Here is a 20,058-nt window from a genome sequence, read left to right on the forward strand (position 1 = left end):
CCTGCACCATGTGCCAGTTTTCTTAGGCACCATGGAAGCGTCCCCAACCACACGCAGCTTTTTTTTCACCTGGCTCGAAGGGGGAGAATTGCTCAGCAATGGGCTCGGCAGACAGTTTTCTGTGCCTCTCTGCTGCTCCATCCCCTGCTGGTTCACACCTCGGCAGAGGTGTTGGGTGCCTCACCTGGTCACTGCCCTCTGATGGAGGAGAGGAGGTTGGGGAATCAATTACGCGACAACAGACAGCGTGGGAACCTGTCCACCCCGAGGGAAAAGGTTGGACCTGCGTTTTAAATGCATCTCTGGCTCCTGCTTTTCAGCCTGTGCCATGCGCAGGGCTGGGGGGATATGGCAGCACCACTGAACACACTCTCCCAGCAGGCAGGGAACGGTGCTCAAACCAACACCAAGCAATGGGGCCAGGCTGCCGATACCCATCCCCACCAGATCCACCTCCCAAACAGCTCTGGGAGAGCAACGGTGCAAAAATCCCAGTGCAAAGCCCGAGTGGCTGCATGCTGTGGGCTGCGGGATGCTCCCCTGGGCACCTCCCTGGGCTGATTGAAAGCAAATTGGCCAACGCGGGGCTTTTCTTTATCAGGGACTGTGGTCGCGGCTAATTGCTTCAATGTACAGGTTGATGGGCTGTTACATGAATATTGCTTTTCTCATGGCTTCACAAAACCATTTTACAAATGGAGTTGGCTGCGATCCGCCGCTGTGTTTGTAGCTGCCGGTCTGGGTGTCAGCACAGAGTCTGAAGCAAGAGGAAGGAAAATACGACTGAGAAAGAGATAAGGAAAAATAAATGTCAAGCTGTGCTTTTGCAGGCTGAGGGCAGAATGCTGGCAGCCTTACAAGCTCCGAGCAGCAGGGGAAGGCAGTGCCAGGCTGGGTCTACCCAAGGCCCCGAGCCGTGGCAGGGTGGGAGAGGAGGCTCCAAGGTGGGCATGGGGTTATTGCAGCTGGCTCTCCCTCTGAAAGTAAAGATGGGATGAGTGGTCTTCCCACAGACCCCCACAGCCCTGCACTGCTCCTCTGTGCGAGTGTCAGCCCACATCCTCCCATCTCCAGCATCAGCACGGGAAGGATAATAATAACCCCGCAGGAACTCCAGCAGTGTTTGGGTCTGACAAGGAACTAAGATAAATGTGAGTGCTCAGTTAATATCATGCTTGGAGTATGAACAGAGCTACGGGAACGGCGAGGATTTCAATCAGGTAAGTTTATTAAAAATATATTGACTTGTCATTCCTGGCAGAAGCGAGGAAGGTCTGAGAGCCCCGGGGGTCGGATCACAGCAGTGCCAATAAAACCCAGACAAGATTTAACCTTGGCATGGCAGCCATGGCGCTCCTCCCGCTCCCCGGCTCCCATTTCCCAGCCCCTCAGCAAAGAGCCTCTCCCTGTCTGCCCATGTGGAGCAATGGGGTTTTTGGAGGGAGCCCTCCTGACCTCCCCATCCCGGAGCCCACTGCCTCCAGCACGTTCTGTGTCCTCCTCCACACCGCAGCTCCGGGCTCTTCCTTCCCAATGCGTTTCTGCCATAATTCAGCTCTCCGCTGAGAGGCTTTGCTGCTCCAAACCTCTTATTACCACAAATTGCCTTGCAGTAATAAACCAATCTCTCCACACTCGTTATTTATTGGGCGTACCTGGACATTTCTGAATGCCAAAGCTGCAGCTCCAGGGCACGGCGCAGGAGCAGGGGCTGCTCAGAGCCACCCACCCTCAGGATGCTGCAGTGCCCCGAGCCCACGGGGAGCTCACGGCCCCTCAAAGCAGTGTGAAACGTGGAGGTCTTGGCTGGGAGAGCAGTCAGCTCGTGTGACACACCTAAGCTTTAAATAAGGGATAGCACTCAGCATAGCGCATTTCCATCATTTATTGAACCGAAGTGCCTTCCATTGCTTCAGTGCTGAGCCCTGAAGCCTGTCCTGGGTGATTTAAGAATGATCCATCTGGAAAATGACACAGACAATGTGTTACATCCAGCCAGGAACCACAGGAACCACAGTCACCCACACCCAGCCTCAATTCCCCCATCCCCTGCCAACCTCAGAGCCCCACAGTGGGGACACCTCTACTGCCATGCCAATGTTCTGCTTGCAGCCTGCAGCCTGGCTCCATTGGGGCACCAGTGGGTCCCCATGGGTGGGGGTCCCTCTGCCCCTCCACCGAAGAAAACCAACTGAATTTGCTCTTAAGAAACTGCACCCAGATCTTGACAAAGTTGCTTGGTCGGCTCCTCTCTCTCACATTGTTGCGAGCTGCTGCTTACCACCTAGCCCGGGATAAATCAGGGACCCGTTCTTCAAAATAGCATGTTGATTGATGCTTAAAATATCCCCAGTAATTACTTCACCCCGGTATAATTACAATAATTAAACTTGGATAACGCTTAGTCCTGCTTTTTAACAGAGCTGTGCGCTGCGGCATCAGCGTGCTTGTGTGTTGTTTCCCGTCCCATTCTGCAGTCTCACCCTGCTGCTGGCTGACTCAGCTCTGCTCGCTGCTCCTGCTCCTCATGGGCAGCAATCCAGTGCACGAAGCCCCGGAGCAGCACTTCCTGCGTGGCATCGCTGCCCGCAGCCATGGGAGACCTGCACGGCTCCTGGGCTGCTCCTTGGCCCCAGCTCAGGGCTGCACAGCTCAGCACAGTATTTCTCCTTTGTTCCTGCAGCGGTGACGCTTGCGACAGTTGGGGCCAGTGAGTACTTTTCCAGCTGTGATGGATAGCAGGGAGAGGAATGAGATCCCAGCGCCGTATTTCATGCCCTGAAATCCCTTGTCTGTTTGGAAACGAACGGAGCTCTCTGCTGATCCACGCAGCACCGGGGCCATCCGCATCCCGTTAGCTTGTACACATTGCCACGGTGATTGAAGATGGTGATTTGACCCTAAAAAGAGCATCTCACTTCATCCCTCCCTCTTTTCCTACATATTTTCCCACACAAGACAGCATTGGGGCAGGGTTTGGCTGGGCTGGGGATGAGCTCCTCACTGCTGTGTGCTCCGCAGCGCTGCAGGAAGGGTTCGCCACCACCAGGAGATGAAACCAGCAGTCAGCCCTGCTTCAAAGCCACACTGAAAGAAGGTTCTTCCCCTTTCCGGGTCGGATGGTGGAGGATCCTGGCCGTGCCATCCCTATGCTGGGGTGACACAACCCATGTGTCCCCATGAAACTCAACGATCCCATGGGGTTCTGCCTCTGCTGCGGGGTCTTGGGTTGGCACAGTGCAGCTGGGGGTGCTGCGGGTACCCCCTGCCCTGAATCCCAGGAGATGGGAACACAGAGGAAGCGAGTCACGAGCCGGCGCGCAGTTCTCATATCAGTTTTAATAGCAACATCAGAGTACTAAATATACACAGGGAAATCGGTATAGGGTCGCATTTACAGTGCTTCCAAATACACAGCTTCGAAGTACAGAGACAAATTAAAAAAGAAAACACTCCGGAATAAAATATTCACCTGTGTGGAACCACAGCTGGAGGAGGGCAGCCTGGCCCCGGGCACACGGAACGCCAGGGCTGCCCAGCGCCACGGGACTGCCATGGCCAGCTGTCCGACTGCCTGTCTATCTGTCAGCCCGTCCATCTGTCCAATGGTCCATCCGTCTGTCTGCCTGTCCATCTGTCTGCCTGTCCATCTGTTTGTCTGCCTGCCTGTTCACCTGTCCGTCCATCTGTCTGCCTGTCTGTCTCCCTGTCCATCTGTCTGCCTGCCCATCTGTCCACCTGTCTGCCTATCTGTCCATCTGTTTGTCTGCCTGTCCACATATCTGTCCATCTGCCTGTCTGCCTGCCTATTTGTCCAACTGTCCGTCTGCCTGTCTGTCCATCGGTCCATCTGTCTGTCTGTCTGTTTGTCTGCCTGTTTGTCCACCGGTCCATCTGTCTGCCTATCTGTCTACCTCTTTGACTGCCTGTCCACATGTCTATCCATCTGTCTGCCCGTCCATCTGCCTGTCCATCCACTGCTCCATCTGTCTGCCTGTCCATCTGCCTATTCGTCCATCTGTCTGTCTGCCTGTCCGTTTGTCTGCCTGTCTGTCCATCTGTCCGTCCATCAGCTGCAGCCTATGCACACATAAGCAGTGCTGGGCCGTGTGCCCCAGGCCGTGTCCCCGCGGATGCACCGCCGCGCATCGATGCCTCACATTACGGAACTTTCCCAGTAAAGAAACAAAGAAATACTCAGTGATGTAAAACTGGTTACAAAGTAAAAGCTGTCTCATGTTAGAAAATGTGTGGGTTTTTTGTTTTTTTTTTTTTGTTTTTTGGCAAAATAAAAATAAACTGTAAACTTCACTGTACATGTCCTTATCAAACAAAAAAATAAACCCCTCGGAACCTAAAATAGAAGAATCTGGGTCAGAAATCTGTGCCCTTGGTGTACATTTTTGTGCAACGTATACTTTTTCTCAAAGGAAATATCTCCACTCACGACGCTGTTTAAAAATGTACCCTACAAATGCTGAGAATAATCCTTAAAAATGCGTGACGAGCGTTGGGTGAGACCTGCAGGGCGCAGAGGACCCACAGGTGTCTGAGATGGAGAGGAATTTCTTGCTGGTTTTGAAAAACTCACGCACAGATTTTATAGCTGGTTGAATGAAAAATTCCAACCGCGGTCATCCTGGAATGGGTGGGCTGAGTTATTCTATATATATTTTTATTCTATTTTATTTTTTTTACAAAATATATAATATGTGTAGAATATCTACTATTTAACTACCATTTTAGCTGAATTACCTTTCCTTTGTAACAAGCTGCCAATGGAGAAGAGGTAACCTGAAATCCATCTGTGCAGCGCTCTTGCCATTGCTACGCCTGTTTCGCTGTCACTGCTCTGCATTCCTACCTACGCTGGAAATGAATTGGAGTCACAAGAATGCAGTGGGAGCGCTCCTTCCCAGCCGTGCTCCCATGAAACCCGCAGTAGGATGCCCATTTCTCTCGCTGGGAAGACAGAATGAAGGTAAACGATTGGGTGTTGAGATATGGGCAGCCACCTGGGTACCCGGCCCCTCAGCCCCCACAGGAGCACAGGGAAGGGGCTCGTTCCCATCCCCTGCAATGGGGCAGAGCCACAGCGAAACACAAATGCACCGCTACGCGTCTGGGGATCTGGCAGCTGGGCTATATTTCTTGAGAACCACTAAGGGAGAAAGAAACCCAACAGATGAACTGAAAAGAAGTTGGCTGGAAGCTTATGGCAGAGCGAACATCCCAACTCTTCCTCTGAGCTGCCAGCTCACTTGCAACAAGCACGACCTGACAGCACAGCATGGCGTGGCCCCAGCGCTCCAACCACCCAGCATGGAAAGGTGCAGCGCTTCCCACTGCCTATGCACTGCTGTTTGGCTGGGAAGCAGGCTCACATGCTGAATGACAAAAGAAAAATCCCTTCTCAAGGCCTAATTCTCCAAACGTGCACATGCCCTTGCAAAGCAGCCAGCCCCGCTGCTCGGGCAAGCAGTTCCAGCACATCCAAGCACCCGGCGGCAGCAGCAGCATCTGCAGAGCCTCCCCTTATCGATGAATGAGCTTTGGGCTGGCTCACATCAGTGGAAGTTGGAGCAATGACCACCAGCTCGGGGCAGAGCTGTTGCCTGCAAAGGGCTGAAGGCATCCATGCAGAGCGGTCATCTGTTGCTGCAGCAGACAGCAGTGGGTTGGGGCGGCCGCGGTGTGGCACAGCTCATCAGAAGGTGCCTGCAAACACTGCACTTCTTGCTCTTCTCCCATGTAATAAGTCTCCCAACAGGTCTATTCCACTAACACGGAATCATATAATCAAAGAAGCACTCAGGTTGGAAAAGACCTCTAAGATCCTCAAGCCCAACCCCAACCCACCGCTACCAGGTCCACGAAACCACGTCCCCAAGTGCCACATCTCTGTATTTCTTGAGCATCTCCAGGGATGGAGACTCCACCACCTCCCTGGGAACACACAGCTCCATGTTTTCATGCCATGGTTTTCTGGGGTTTTTGTTTTGGTTCTCATCAATAGCAGGGAAAAGAAACATGGTTTCATTTCTATTTACTACAAAACAGCACCAGGATGCTGAGTCCTGCCTGGTAAACCACCACATTCACAGCTCCGCTCCTCCCTCCCTTCCTTTCCTTCCTACTGGCAGTTGTTCCTTTTCTCGGTGTGCTTGGCATGCATAGGGATGTGAGGATTTCTCTGATAAAGTGCAAGTGCTGTTGGTCCTTATAAATAAGGGAAGATTGTGCATCTATGTTTCTCCTGGCTCAGCGCTCAGCAGCCTCGGGGTGGCCAGGCCTTCTGCAGAGTGGGGGAAGCTCGTGGCAATGGAGCCCTGCCTGGGGTTGGAGCTGTCTGACTGTGCTCCCTGACATACAGACACGCAGACACGTCGTCTTCCCCATGGCTCCACCAGACCAAGCTCCAGTCAGCAGCTCCCTAAGGGAAGGAGCTTGCCACAATGCTCCCGGTGCCAGGAACGAGGGACTCAGATATATCTCATGATGTCAAACTGCTATCAAGATTACATTGAATACCCACGGGAAGGACTCGGTGCAGCCAGTAGATACAAATAAATAGGAAGATCAATGGGTAAAGCACAACACGATGGCAGAGCTGGGGTGGATCGGAGCCAGAGAAGTGAGACAGAGAAGGAAAATAGAAGCGATTGCGATAGCGAGGATCATCGGCATGGGCTGCACCGCTCACATCAGCAACACACAAAGGCCTGGGGCAGGAAACCCAGCAGAGACCCTGCTGCAAAAGGAGCCAGCTCTGCCATGGAACAAAACCCTCCGGACCCAACGTATCCCTGCGTCCAGCTCCGCAGGCTGCTCAGCTGCCCCAGAGCCACAGGGAACACTGCCAGTGCCCCTGGGGATGGATGTTCAGTTCACATCCACCTCTGGCATGGAAGACTTCTACTTGGGGCAGCTCCCATAAGGTGGGGGAAAATGCTCCAGGCTCCAGAACCCCATCAGAAAAGGACGGAGAATGCTACGGAGCTGCATGCGTGGTGATGCGCAGAGCCGGAAGGGCCGAGTTGCCTCTTCTTGGAATGACACACTGAGAATAAAGAAATGGAGCTGAGGATTGAGCAGATGATGGGAACGCGTGTCCGGATAACTCTAAAAAGCCGTTCACACACTCAGGAGGGTGGGTTACAAAAAGAACCGGAGGACTTTGGTCTGAACTCTGCTGCCCTCGGCGCTCTGAAGCAGCACAGCGGGAAGCATCTCATGATGGGACGCCAGCAGACCCCTCTGCACCCTGACTTTGTCCCCTGCGGGTGCCATCCCCACAATGCTCAGGCTGCAAACAGCTGGAAAACCCCTTTTCCATTCTGCTCTTGCTCCAGACCCGCTCTCAAAGCTCTCCAAGCCCATCGCATCGGGGCCGCACGGCACGAGCACCCACTGCCAGCGCGGCCCCACCACGCACCCACTGCTGGAAATGCATCTCCAGAATGAAAAATAAAACTATCTATATATGTATACATACATATATATGCTTATACATACACACACACATATATATATGTATATGTCTATCTATATATACACAGCTAGGTTGGAAAGGCAAGCTGCCCAAGTAGAAAACATCGCTTTAACTTTAGGTCATATTATGCATGTTAAAGAAATCAGACTTTTAGCCCGTGACGTTTTCTTTAAAAATGAGTATTTAAGATCTTCAAAAATTGCTACAGTACAAAAAAAAGTGTTTTGTGTGTGTATATATTTTCTCTGTATATATATCATATGTATGTATGCATGTGGAATCAATGACCCCATTGGAAGAGACGCCCCTCCCCTGTCCTCGGTAGCATTTCTGCGTGTTACTGACTTAGCTTCTGCTTCTCACGAAGTCTTTTGCATCAGTACATGGCACATAATGGTATTATTGGCACAGGTTCAGAATCGTAGTCCATATCCCAAGCTCCAGCTGCTCAGCCCTGCTCCTTCCAGCTCTTCTCGGCTTCCTCTCCCATCGTGGGATTCTTTGCTCACACGCTCTTCTCTTCTCCAAAAAACCTCTTGGAAAAACGCAGTTCCCTACAGGCGTGTTCATCTTTATAAAAATATATTTGGCCCATAGAACGCTGCTCTGTGAGTCTCCTACTGGTAAACAGAAATGGTAGGTACAGGTAACCCATTATTTTTTTAATTTTTTTTTTACAGGTTCACCAATGGAATCCTGCAGAAAACGAAAAGAAAACGAAAGGTTAAGTTCATCACTGGGAAACGTATCCGGACGTGCATCCGTTCTCTCAAGCTGCAGCCACATTTACCGTTGCCCACCACCCGTGGTAAGGATCGGTCCCACTGCCCTGCAGTGCCCACCCTGCTGACCACACACACCCCATGCAGGGACAGGTCCCAGCCCTGCCTGGTCCAACCCAGCCCCCAGCCCCACTCCTGCCACGTGGGCAGCGTGCAACATTGGGATGCAGAGTCCCACACGTGTTGGTGCTGCGGACGCTTTGGGTGAAGAGCAGGATTGAGCAAGAAGCTGAGGTGTGCCTTACTGCACGCTTCTCGGCCTGTTTTCCAAAGTGTAATTTATTTCTGATCATTCTGGAGCTTTTCATACTTAGGATAAGAGCATCGAGTGCTCTGGCAGATGAGAAGGCGATGATGAGTACTAACAAGATTTTCTAAAGTTAAATGCCCTAAAGAAATCAATAGAGAATTGGTTAAGCATCAAAACCAGAGATCCTATTGAAGTTCTTCTCAAGCTATTTATTTGCCATCTCCTGACAGCTCGCTCCCTACGTGATCTTTAAACCTTCAGAAGACAATTAGTCCCCATCAGCGCTGTGGCCACTTTATGCATATGGGGTTTTATGGACGTCGATATGTGTTGCACTGCAGCCCCGCACGCCTTGTGATTGCTGCACATGGGGCAGCCCCACACACAGCCCCGTGCCTGCAGAAGTGCTGTCCTATGCACTGTGACCTCCGGCTTGCTGGTGATCAGCACTCTGCAATGCAACATCACTTTCAAGCATGATGTCTAACATACACCATCTCCAATAAGGATGCTGCCGTTCCAACTAATTAGCTGGGCAGATTCTAGCGAGTCCTTAAGCTTTTGTTCTGGGGCTGTGCTGGGAATGCTTGTTATTCCTCAGAAGACAAGCCCAGATCTTTACCATGACTCATTATCTGTTAATGTTAATACAAACCATTTGCTGTTGTCAGGCAGAATGAGGACGTGGCAGTGCACAAAGCACAGCATTACCATACAATTCCAGCCATTTGGGCTGCTTTGTGAAAAAAGCTGGGGTCGGATCAGCGCTGTCACACAGGGAGGATATCAGACCCTGCAATGCCCACTGCTCCGGCGCCGATGCTGAAGGTGCACGCAGCTCTGGATGAATGCCACTTCATGCACGCGTTGCAGGATGTACCGTTTGCATTGTATTCCAAATCGCCTCTTTGTGCAAAGTAGGTCAGCGCTTGATCAACCTTACAGATTTCTGTATAATCTCATTCCACGCGGTTTTTCAGTCAAAGAGAGTGGGATTAAGGACAAGAATGATGCAAAAGACCAAACTTGATTTCAGAAACCCAGGGGCCGCTGTGAAGCCCAACAAAGCAGCCCTGCTGGCTGCAGCTCCACGGATGCACCCTTAGGACTCCTCACTCAGCTCCCGGTGCCAATGCTGTAATTGACCACTTCACTGTGCACAGAAAACAGCCCCGGGCCACATCGCTGCTGCAGCTGTGCCGGCCTGCAAGAACGGATCCCGGCTACTGAAGTGCAGAAATAGCTGATGTGCTGCCTGTTGCAGAGGTGTGACATTCGTCTACGAGCGAGAGCTCCGCAGGGGTTTGGCAGCAGGCGGGTGAAATCTGCTGGAAAACTCCAGCAGCTGCTCTCCATGGGCACAGCTCTGCTCTTCAGAGGGCCAGCGCTGCGGCGGGGACCGCTCCGGTGTCACACGAACAGCTCATGTTGGCAGAGGATGAACCTGACCTGAGGAAACAACTTCAGCATCTGCTTGCCATGTGAGCAGATGAGCTCCACCAGGTTGTCTTACAAAAAACTCAGTGCTGCCTGCAGCAACCGGAGCCGGCTGTGCCATACTGCCCTCACACCATCCCAACCTTACACCTACACTGTGCCAACCCTACACCTACACCATGATAACCCTACACTTACACTGTGCCAACCCCTATGCCTACATCAGGCCAACCCTACACCTACACCATGCCAACCCTACACCTACACCAGGCCAACCCTACACCTACACCATGCCAACCCTACATCTACACTGTGCCAACCCTACACCTGCACCATGCCAACCCTACACCTACACCATGCCAACCCAACACCTACACCATGCCAACCCTACACCTACACCGTGCTGCCCCTTCCACTCAAGTGGCTCAGCTCACCCATCAGTGACTGAGCTGCCAACTCAGCAGTGATGCTCAGCTCTCATACACTGAGCACAACCTGAGCAGTCCCCACATATCTCATGCCCAACCTCCCAGTGTTCATCTATACAAAGCTTCCCCGTCCCCTCTCTGCTCCCACCATCCCTGTCCCTGGCCACATCACATCTCATGCCTCGAGTTCTGAATGTACACGTTTGGTAGCATTAATTTGCTTATTAGAGAGCTAAGAGCTGTTAAGTGCCATCAATTAATACTTGCAAAGTACTCTGAGCCTTTCCAAGGGAAGGTGCTCCCAGTGCCAAGGATAGTGCAGTTTCCAATCCCTTTGCAATGCACAGTGCTCTGCTCATGAGCTGCTTCGGGCCCATCCCCTGCACACACTGCAAGAAATGGGCTGGAAGGGAAAGCTGCAGCTAACCCGCAAGCTCCAGTGCATCCTTCCACTGCTGCTGGGGCTAAAACCCAGCAACAGGACAAAACCCAGCGATCACAGAGGGGACAGCCCACAAACAGCTGCACACAGAGCTGCCCTGGTGCAGGCCCACGTGTGTGGGCAGGGAATGTGTTTTGGAGTAATCTCATTTAGGTAATATTAATGAAACCAAACAGAACTTCATAAATAATTGAAATGCTATCACAGGGCTAATGCTCCGGGTAACATTTGGATAGATTTTTCCGGAGTGCATTGATATGAATTTTATGGATTCCAGGAAAACAGGTCAATGAGAATTTCAAGGATTTAATAAAGCGTAATGGAGCAGCTTTGGACTATTTAAAGAAATCCATCGAAAAGAGCAGGGACTCAGCCTTTGGCACAGAACTGCACAGGACACTGAGGAGCAGCAGTGGGAACTGCACAGGTTTCCTGCAGCGGGCAGCAGCCGCTCTCCTCCAGGCACCATAGCTGTGCAGGACTGGAACCAACTGGAACCGGGTTGGTTTCTGTTTTGCTTTTCCTAAAATCGTTTTAAGCCAAGGGACAGCTGTCACAGCCTACAAAGCTCGCTGTGCAAAGGGTACAGCATGCCATGGCTGCTGGCCTTCTGGTGTGCATCGATATGCAGAACCTCTCTCAGACCTGCTCTGTGCTGATCCCTGCTCCCCAACACAAGCCCTTTGGCCCGGCACCTTCACACCTGGCCTTTGTGGCCACAACAGCTGAACTGGAGAAACAACGAGAGAACACGAACAGATGGGGACTAAAAGTCCTCTCGCTTCACCCCAGAAGGTTCCCTCTCTCAGGAGCTCAAGATGCTCACTGTGTAAGAACCTGACTTGGATGCAATTGCTCAAGGCTCCCCCTGGAGCCCTTTCCCCGGGCTCTGTTGGTGGAGGGCCCACCAGGAGGGCTGGGCTCAGCCCCATGCCCTGCCCCAGCCACGCACTGCCTGGGACCATTAACATTTTATTCCTTTCCATTCCAATCTCATTATATCGCTGCGTTCAGTTGCCGAGCGTGATGTTAAACAGGCTGTTCTGAGCAAGCTGCAGCCAGGGGAGGCTGGAGGTTTCATTTACACTGAATGTATGATTCATTGCAGCAGGGGCTTGGGACCGACGGGTTAATGCACCTGAGCGTGGGGCTGGAGCTGGCACGGCCGCCCCGCTGTGATGCAGCACACAGTGAAGCCTAATTGCTTTCTTGCCACCTTCGTGGGAACAGGTAGGTGAAAGCAACCCAAGCTGGCTAACAAACATTCCAAACAATCCCCAAACAATGCAACAGCAGAACAGAAAGCCAACGGAGCCCATCCCAACCCCAGCACACAGCCACCTCCTGCCGGGACCCCACCATGCTGGGATGTGGGAAGCTGTACTTACCAGGAAACAGCCAGACGGCGTCTGCCCTGCCCAGGAAGTAAAACAGGCTTCGGCCAGTCAGCAGGAGATTTCAAACCATTTCTCAGACACAAAGGCCACAGGAATAAGATGCCGATCAGAAGAAGAGGGTCTGCAGCGAGCAGAAAAATGGGCTTGCGTGTGCCGGTGTGCAACACAAGCCAGCCACGGAGGTGCTGTGCACATCAACTTCATCAGAGGGAGAGCAAAACCTCAACAGCAATGCTTTCAGTGCGCTCATTGGCCTGGGAAACCAGGGTGGTGCAAAGCAGGGAAAGAACTGTGGATGGCATGGGGACACCCAACCAACCCATAGCAACCCTATGGGGACAACCCTGCTGTCCCCTCCCAGTGGAACCAGAGCTACGTGTGGGACATGGCGCTGTGTACTGCCTGTGTAGGGCTACCCAGAAAGCATCACCTCAAGGTGATGCCAGCACATGGATGAGGCAGGGGAGCAGCACTTGCCCACCCCGTATCAGCCCACCGGGGTTCATGGCCACATTGACACACACACAGCGAAATGGTTTGAAAATCCCAATTCTCTGCCTTCCAAGATGGGAGGAAGCACCAAAAAATGCAAATGGGCAAATGTCGTGGGGTCACCCCGTCCTCCTGCCCTCCTCCCTGTGTGGGTGAGGGGCACCTGGAGATGGGCTCCCATCGCTCTGCCAGCTCCCATTATGCCCCTCGTTAACGTATCATTATTTCGTGCCAGACAAATGGCTCATTTGGTTCTCGCAGCCTGCTCCTTCATTAATCACACCGCCCATTCACAAGCGAGCAGCTCTTTAGATGGCACTTAGGAGACAGCAGAAATTCTGGAAGATGGATCTGAGAAACATTTCCTGGCTGGGGGTGGAGGCAGGGAACTGAGAAACGCGGTGCCAAACCCATCACGGTGCTCAACAGCTGCTCAAGGGAAGGGATACTGATGCTGCAAGGGCACAGCCGTGCCTTAATGCAAACCAGGGGTAGGACGGAGACAGCAGGACGCAGGGCATATGGGACCATGGCTCTGCATCACCCCACCTGTTTCCATTGAAGGTTGCTTTGTAATCTCCAGGCGAGTGCAATGCCTCCTCCGTGTACACGGGCACCGGCGTCCTGACACACTCATGGGAGCACTGCAGCGTTTCGTTGTAGGCTGTGAAGATGTCCAGGCTGCTGGGCACGCGGGCGGGGGTGAAGTCGGTCAGGTTCTGGCAGCTCTCCTCCTGCTGCGTGATTTTGCGTTGGTGGCCGTTGCGCCGCGCGGCCCCGCTCTGTGCACAGCTGCATGGGGAGAGGAGCACACGCGGCGGGGGAACACCGCATTATCAGCCATTCGTGACATACACCATTTGCTATTAGATCGTCATTCTGGCGCTTTGGATAGGTCAGCCCCCAGTTGAGTGCTCTTTCTTATTTATTTCTTTGAAACCTTTCTATCTGGGAGGCATCAGCGAAGTAACTGCAGGGCTGTGTCTCTGCCTCCTGCATGGGGAAGCCCGACCTGCACACAGCTCTGGGACACGGTGGGAGCTCAGCAATGCCAGCATGGCGCTGCTTTGCTGCTGGGGACCTCTGAGTCCCGGAGCACGGCGGCATCGCGGCAGCCGGCACCGCTGACCTCAAAGTAGGGCAGTTTCTCTGGGAAAATAGGTAAAGTCACGAGTGCCTGAAGCAAGAAGCTAACCTATTTTACCAGGCGCACAGCCTGTGTTAAGGGAATAAATGAGAGCAAATGAAGCTCGAGGAGCACAGGAGTGCTCCAGGGGTTGGGGCACACTTGGAACTGGTGGCATCCGAGAGGCTCAGAAGAGAGGCTTCAACCCCGGAGCCACAGGAAGGTGGAAGAGCAGCAGTGCAACCTGCAAGGCCACAGAATGCAGGCACTTCACTGGATGACATCACTGGATGACATCACTGGATGATGTCATTGCAGGGTCTTGCAAAGGCCGCTCACCCAGCAATGATGCTCAAGCATCCCCTCACCAAACTGGGCCAACCAATGCTTGCTGTAGTTTTGGTGTGAAATCCCTCTCCATGGGAAGCCTGTCCCAGCCCAGCCCCGCTGTGAGGCCCCTTACCAGTTTTTTAAGACAAGAGTTGTTATCAGAGCAGCTATGACCATGATGAGGGACACAGTAATAGTGATGATCTGATGGACCGCCAGACCTGGAAGAGAAGGAATCAGAGAGAGCAGAGATAGGAAACCAGGGGGACAGCACAGTACCTGCAGAGATAGGAAAGGGAAGGGAAAAAAGGGAAAGGAGACAAGGGAAAGGAGACAAGGGAAAGGGGAAGGGAGCAGGAAAGGGGAAAGAGAAAGGGGAAGGGAAAGGAAAGGGGAAGAGGGAAGAGAAGGGGAAAGGGGGAAGGGGAAAGAGGAAAGGAAAGGGAAAGCGGAAGAGGAAGGGGAAAGGGAAGGAGAAGGGAAAAGGAGAAAGGGGAAAGGGAAGGGGAAGGGAAGAGGGAAGAGGGAAGAAAAAGGGAAAGGGAAAGTGAAAAGGGAAAAAAAAAGGGAAAAAGGAAAAGGGAAAAGGAAGAGTTCCCAGTACACCAACACCCCCGAGGCATCCCCCCAGGGCAGCACATCGCATCCCTCTGCCCTCCTCCCACAGCACAGGGCTGGGAGCTGCCCCGGGCAGCAGCAGCAGCACAGTTCTCTCTCCTGCATTACATAAAACAATCTTTAAGCCGGGCCTCTTGTTTCCTCCCCTCTCGAGTATGTTCCTTGTCAGCCCGAATTAGGCACGAGGAACGGAAGCAATGTGAAGATGCATCCCCTCTGGGATGGAACAGGAAACTCGAGCACAGCCTTGCAGTGGGTGCGGGATTAACCAGAGATAATAATTACAGCACTAACTGCTGCTCACTTAAGAAGGTCGGTTGGGCTCATTTTCTCCTAATTCACCTTACACAGGGTATAATTTTGGCTCGTGTATCATTCCTAATGAGCAGTTTGGAAACAAAAGCATCTCGATGTACAGTATGTTTGTGATTCTGCGCCGCTTTACAGTTGCAATTTCGTAATGAAATGATTTTCCTGGCTGCGGCCCAAGGATGTGCTATTTTTCACAAACAGATGTTGCACGCTCCTGACGGGTGATGCTTTTAATAAATAAATAAATGCCAGCAGCTTTTGGGTATCTATGCAATGAGCGCACAGTGCTGCTGGTTGGCCTATCTGTGCGTGGTGAGGGAACCGCTGCTGCCCACGCAGGAGCGGTCCCAGGCAGCTGCATGCAGGCACAGCTGGTGCTGCGGTGCTTCAGAGCCACAGCAGCGCTGCAACCCCAGCCAGCAGCTGTATGCACGGCTGTGTGCTGCTCTGCTGCCTTCTCAAAGGATGGGAGATGGAAGCTTGGGCTCTCCTGAGGTTGGTTTTCCTCCTGCTCAGCCTCACGCAGGGGTTTAGGGGCCTTGCACACATCCCCGCTGCTGATTAAACCTCCTCCATGCAGAGGTTGATCAGATCCAGCCCCGTTCCTGGGGCAGAGCCACCTCCCTGGGGCACACAAATACTCAGAGCCCGCTCAGCCCACACACTGCTGAAGAGATGCTGACTGTCCAGAAGCACGAGTGCTGCTGACCCGAGGAGGGGTGAGGGAGAGCGACATCCATCCGCTGGGGCACAGCCAGCATCACGCCTGTTATCTTTGCTGGAGAGCCACCACTCACTCGTTCTCACTGTCCTCACTGCACTGCCAGTGCTTCAGGATCCAAGGACCCAAGCCAGCCCTGCTGCCAGCATGAAACCCAATGCAAAGTGATGGACAACACTGCCCTTGCACCTGAATGGGGCATTGGTATGGAGCACACTGCCAGCCTAGGGGGCCACGGCCTGGGGTGGCCTTTCACCTTTCCCTTGGAGCTCAGCTCTCCTCGGTGCCTCCCTCTTGCATATGGAGAGAAACAACAGATGCGAGGGTTTCAGCCACGACCTGAGAGCTGCTGGTGTAAAAAACAGCAAAGCAAGTGCAAAACAACAAAAACTGAAGGCGGGGTCCTTTTGGAAGGAGGCGCACTTGCATTGCTTACTGTGCTTTGCCAGAGGACGTGGTGTGGGGGAGCGCAGAAGAGCCTGAGCACGGAGCAGGATGCACTGCTGATCCACCCCAGCAGCTCCTCAGCAAACACGGGGGGGAAGCAGCACACTGAGGGGCACAGACACATCCCTTGTGCCCACCCCAAGTCCCAGTGCCACACACTGCACTGCGCTGCCCCAGAGGTGGCCGCTCACCAGCATCCCGGCGGGGTTGGATCCCGGAGGGATGAGTCAGGGTTATTTTTCTCCCTTGACTCAAGCACCTACTTCACAAATGACCCATTTCCTTCATTTACTCCCAATTACACTTCAATTGGCTCAAACAAACTGTGACAAGGTTCCTCCGGAGAGCACTTGGCAGTGGCAGCTGCCGAAAGCAAAGCGAGGGTCGCGGAAGCGGCCACCAGAGCCCAATGCGCAGCCGAGGTGTCCCCAGGGTGCAGGAGCAGCCCCACATCGTGCACTGTGCCATCCTCACATGGTGCCACCCCACACTGCACCGGGTCAGGAGCAGCATGAGCCCAGCACAGCACAGCACAGCACAGCACGGCGCAGCACGGCACAGCACGGCACGGCACGGCACAGCCGCAGTGCTCGCAGCGCTCTTGGAGCAGCTCCCAGTGGGACACCGCCGGGAAAGATAAAAGGAAAAGCTCTAAAAATAAAGCCCACACAACCCAGTGCCCGATGCCTTTGAAAACGGGAGCAGCTTCAGAACGCAGACCTCGGTGACGGTGGGAGCTGGGGGAGAGGCAGCGGGGATGAGGGAGAGCCCAACGCTGTGATTGGAGTTTGTGCTCATGGCACCCCAAACACAGAACAGAGCTGGGGAAGGATGGAGGCTCTTCCATGCAGGATACACAGACTTTAAGAAGAGCTGGATAATTTTAGAGTGTGGCACATACATCAGTTGCCATATGCACTGCTCCTTTGTGTTGCGCATGAATTCTGCACTGAGGTCTTGGAAGGTTTCAAGGGGATGGGGAGCATCCCCAAAAGCTGTGCTAGAGATGGGAATGGGGCTGACAGGTGGCTGCGGTGGCTTCTTGGGAAGTCCTACAGCAATACCTGCCAGAATAAGGAGTAATTTGTCTTTGTTCTTACTTAGTAAACATAAAAATTCCTTTCCTCCCAGCCTTCAAAGAAATATACAGAACAGCACGAAGCAAAATCGATGAAGAATATCCAGTCTGCAAGATGAGGTGTTGATGGATGGGGCATGCTGGGACATGGGGACATCCCATAAGGGACACCTGGGGGAGAGCAGCGAGATGACAGAGAGAAGGGCCACCAGGAGCAAAGTGGTACTTTAAATACAGCCATAGGAAACCAATCTGTCTGGAGGAAAGGGACCTGGAGGATACGATCAATAGCTCATAAAGCGAAATTACCAGCATGCTGCTGACTGAGAGGTGCCGAGGGAACTCCTCCAGCCAATGTGAGCATCAGTTTTTAGTGGGCACGGTGGTCATGGGGTGATGGTTGGACCTGAGGATCCTAGAGGTCTTCCCCAAGCTTAATGATGCTATGACCGTCTGAGTGGGGTTGGTGGGGATGGGTCGATGGTTGACGATCTTAGAAGTCATCTCCAACCTTAACGATTCTGTGATTCTACGAGTGAGCATGATGGGGATGGCTTGACTGCTGATGATCTCACAAGTCTTCTCCAACCTTAACGACACCACGGTTCTAAGCAGGCAGCCTCTGCTCACTTCTTTCATGTTTTGTATTCCTCTGGAGGCGCTCAGCACCGCACCACTTTTCCCAGCACAGTGTAAACCTTTGGCCCTTCCACAGAGCACCCAAGAGCACCACTCCCTGCACAGGGCAGGTGCCGCAGGTCAGCCCCAAAGTCCCCTTATGTTGCACAGCAGAGGGCTGCCCCCAGCTCGTTACAGATGCAGGTGGTCGCTTAATTGCACACTGATCACCAGGAAGAGCCCAGCGTGCGCACGGTGAGCGGGCGGCTGCAGCTGCACACAGTGCTGATACCTCCTCCCGGCAAGGGGACTGCAAACACTCCACTGTTACAAGGCTTTTACTAGTAAATTTGACGCAGTGACCATTTAACTCGAGGGTAATTACAGGAGAAGTATTTAATGGAATTGAAAGTGTGTCCAAACCCCCGCGCTTCTGCTAGTGCAGCAGAATTTAATGCGTCGCATGCCAGGAGGGAAAGCTCTTCAAAGGCACTCTTTGAACCCTTGGAAATGCTGAAATATTGCTGGGTTTTTCCATCCTGCTGAGCACCGCTCCCACCTGGGACTGCTCATTGTGCAGCACCAGGTTGGCACTGCCATATCCCACTGTGGTCCTATAGCTGCAGCTCACAGCCACAGCCACCCCATGGGCACTGGTCAACGCCTGCACCCGGAGCGCTGTGGGTTGGACAGAGACCTTGACGTTACGCTCCTTGTGATGCAGGACGAGGCCCACCAGCTTATGGACACCCATCGTTAGCACCCATGCGGGCAGCAAGGATGGACTGGTCTGCTCAGACAGGAGAGCTGCGTCCGACCGTAAAACGGGATTCCAAATTCCCCCAGCCGAGGGAGGAAAAAATCCAATCTTCTCAAAGCAAGCAAACGCTAAGGCTTTTATTTTGTATGTTAAATACCATCTATTTGCCACCAAGATGAAAGCACCGAATTTTGGCCTTTCTGTCCACCTTTTGAAACAGCTCCTGGACAGCCCTGCATTGACAGAATTAATTCCAGGAGAAAATCCATTCGAGACCCACGCCTCGCTCCCGCAGAAGTGCGCAATGGCAGCAAGCAGGAGATATAAGCTCTTAATTAAAAACAAAGAGAACCTCTATCCCCTAAGGCCTTTATTTCAACAGCACTGGTTAGGGAGACCATATTTTTCATTTTCCCAATAAAAACAGCCACGAGCCTCAGCTCTTTGAAGACCCTCATCAGGGCCTCTAAGCTGCATGAAATTAAAGAGGAAGAAGAAACAGCTTCATTTTGTTTTGCAGAGTCTAATCTTGAGTTACCGTCCGCAGCAGAAAAACAACATCTGCTCCCATTACCTGCAACATCCCAGCCAGGAGGGCTGCAATTCAGCACCCCGGCACCCTCCTGCAGGTGGCTGCCTATGGGAGCTCTGCCTCTTGGCTCTTTCCCATGGGGGATTCCTGCTTGAGTGCTTGGATGGGGGCAGGCTGGCTGAGGAGCCCACTGGCACGGTGGGGTCGTTGGGTCCTGAGGGCTGTGGAGGTGTGGGGTGAGCTGAGGGGGACGCTTGATTGCAATCAGACACGCATGGCTGGCCCTGCAGCCTCTTGCTAATCAATAAGAGCATCGCTTCTGGTCAGCAGGGCACATCCCCAGCACACTGCCAGCAACGAAAGGAATGGGCTCAAGAGAGCAGGTGAAGAGCTTACAGAGGGAAAAGATGAAAACGCAGACAGAGTTGGTGCCTGTGGGAATTATTCCCCAGCCAAAATAACCTTCTAGGTCATTTCCACAGCTACCATGAAAGCATCCAAGCCCGTGCAGGAGCCAGAAGCCAGTGTCACCAGGCACAGCACTGCCTGGCATTCAGCTCACATCAGGCAGTGCTCACATTGAGTTTTGCAGCCTTGAGCCTGCTGCCTTCAACACCTGCAGGAGCAAAGGAGTGCTCACTGCTGAGGAGCCATCGATGGCATTGGGATGGTTCTTTGCCTGAGCCCCAGCGGGCAAAACTCAGCTGCAAGCTGGAGCCCGTGCCAAGGCAGGAGGGATCTGATGCTGGAAGCCTCATGCAGCCCATAAACCTGCTGCTGGACAGAAACATTCAAC

The 20,058-nt window shown here is 53.0% G+C and overlaps 1 protein-coding gene across 1 annotated transcript in view; it reads right to left on the reverse strand.

Annotated features, from left to right (window-relative positions):
* Positions 1 to 3,319: 3,319 nt before the first annotated feature.
* Positions 3,320 to 20,058, reverse strand: part of AJAP1 (adherens junctions associated protein 1) — a 37,985-nt gene continuing 21,246 nt past the window's right edge. Inside the window, exons 3-6 of the mRNA XM_015297074.4 lie at positions 14,310 to 14,397; positions 13,270 to 13,512; positions 12,220 to 12,349; positions 3,320 to 8,188 (exon numbers count right to left, since the gene is read on the reverse strand). Of these exons, the coding sequence (XP_015152560.2) occupies positions 12,277 to 12,349; positions 13,270 to 13,512; positions 14,310 to 14,397 (404 nt within the window). The 3' untranslated portion in view covers positions 3,320 to 8,188; positions 12,220 to 12,276. The remainder of the gene's footprint in view (positions 8,189 to 12,219; positions 12,350 to 13,269; positions 13,513 to 14,309; positions 14,398 to 20,058) is intronic.

The sequence above is a fragment of the Gallus gallus genome, chromosome 21 (assembly GCF_016699485.2).
Source record: "Gallus gallus isolate bGalGal1 chromosome 21, bGalGal1.mat.broiler.GRCg7b, whole genome shotgun sequence".
Taxonomy (NCBI): domain Eukaryota; kingdom Metazoa; phylum Chordata; class Aves; order Galliformes; family Phasianidae; genus Gallus; species Gallus gallus.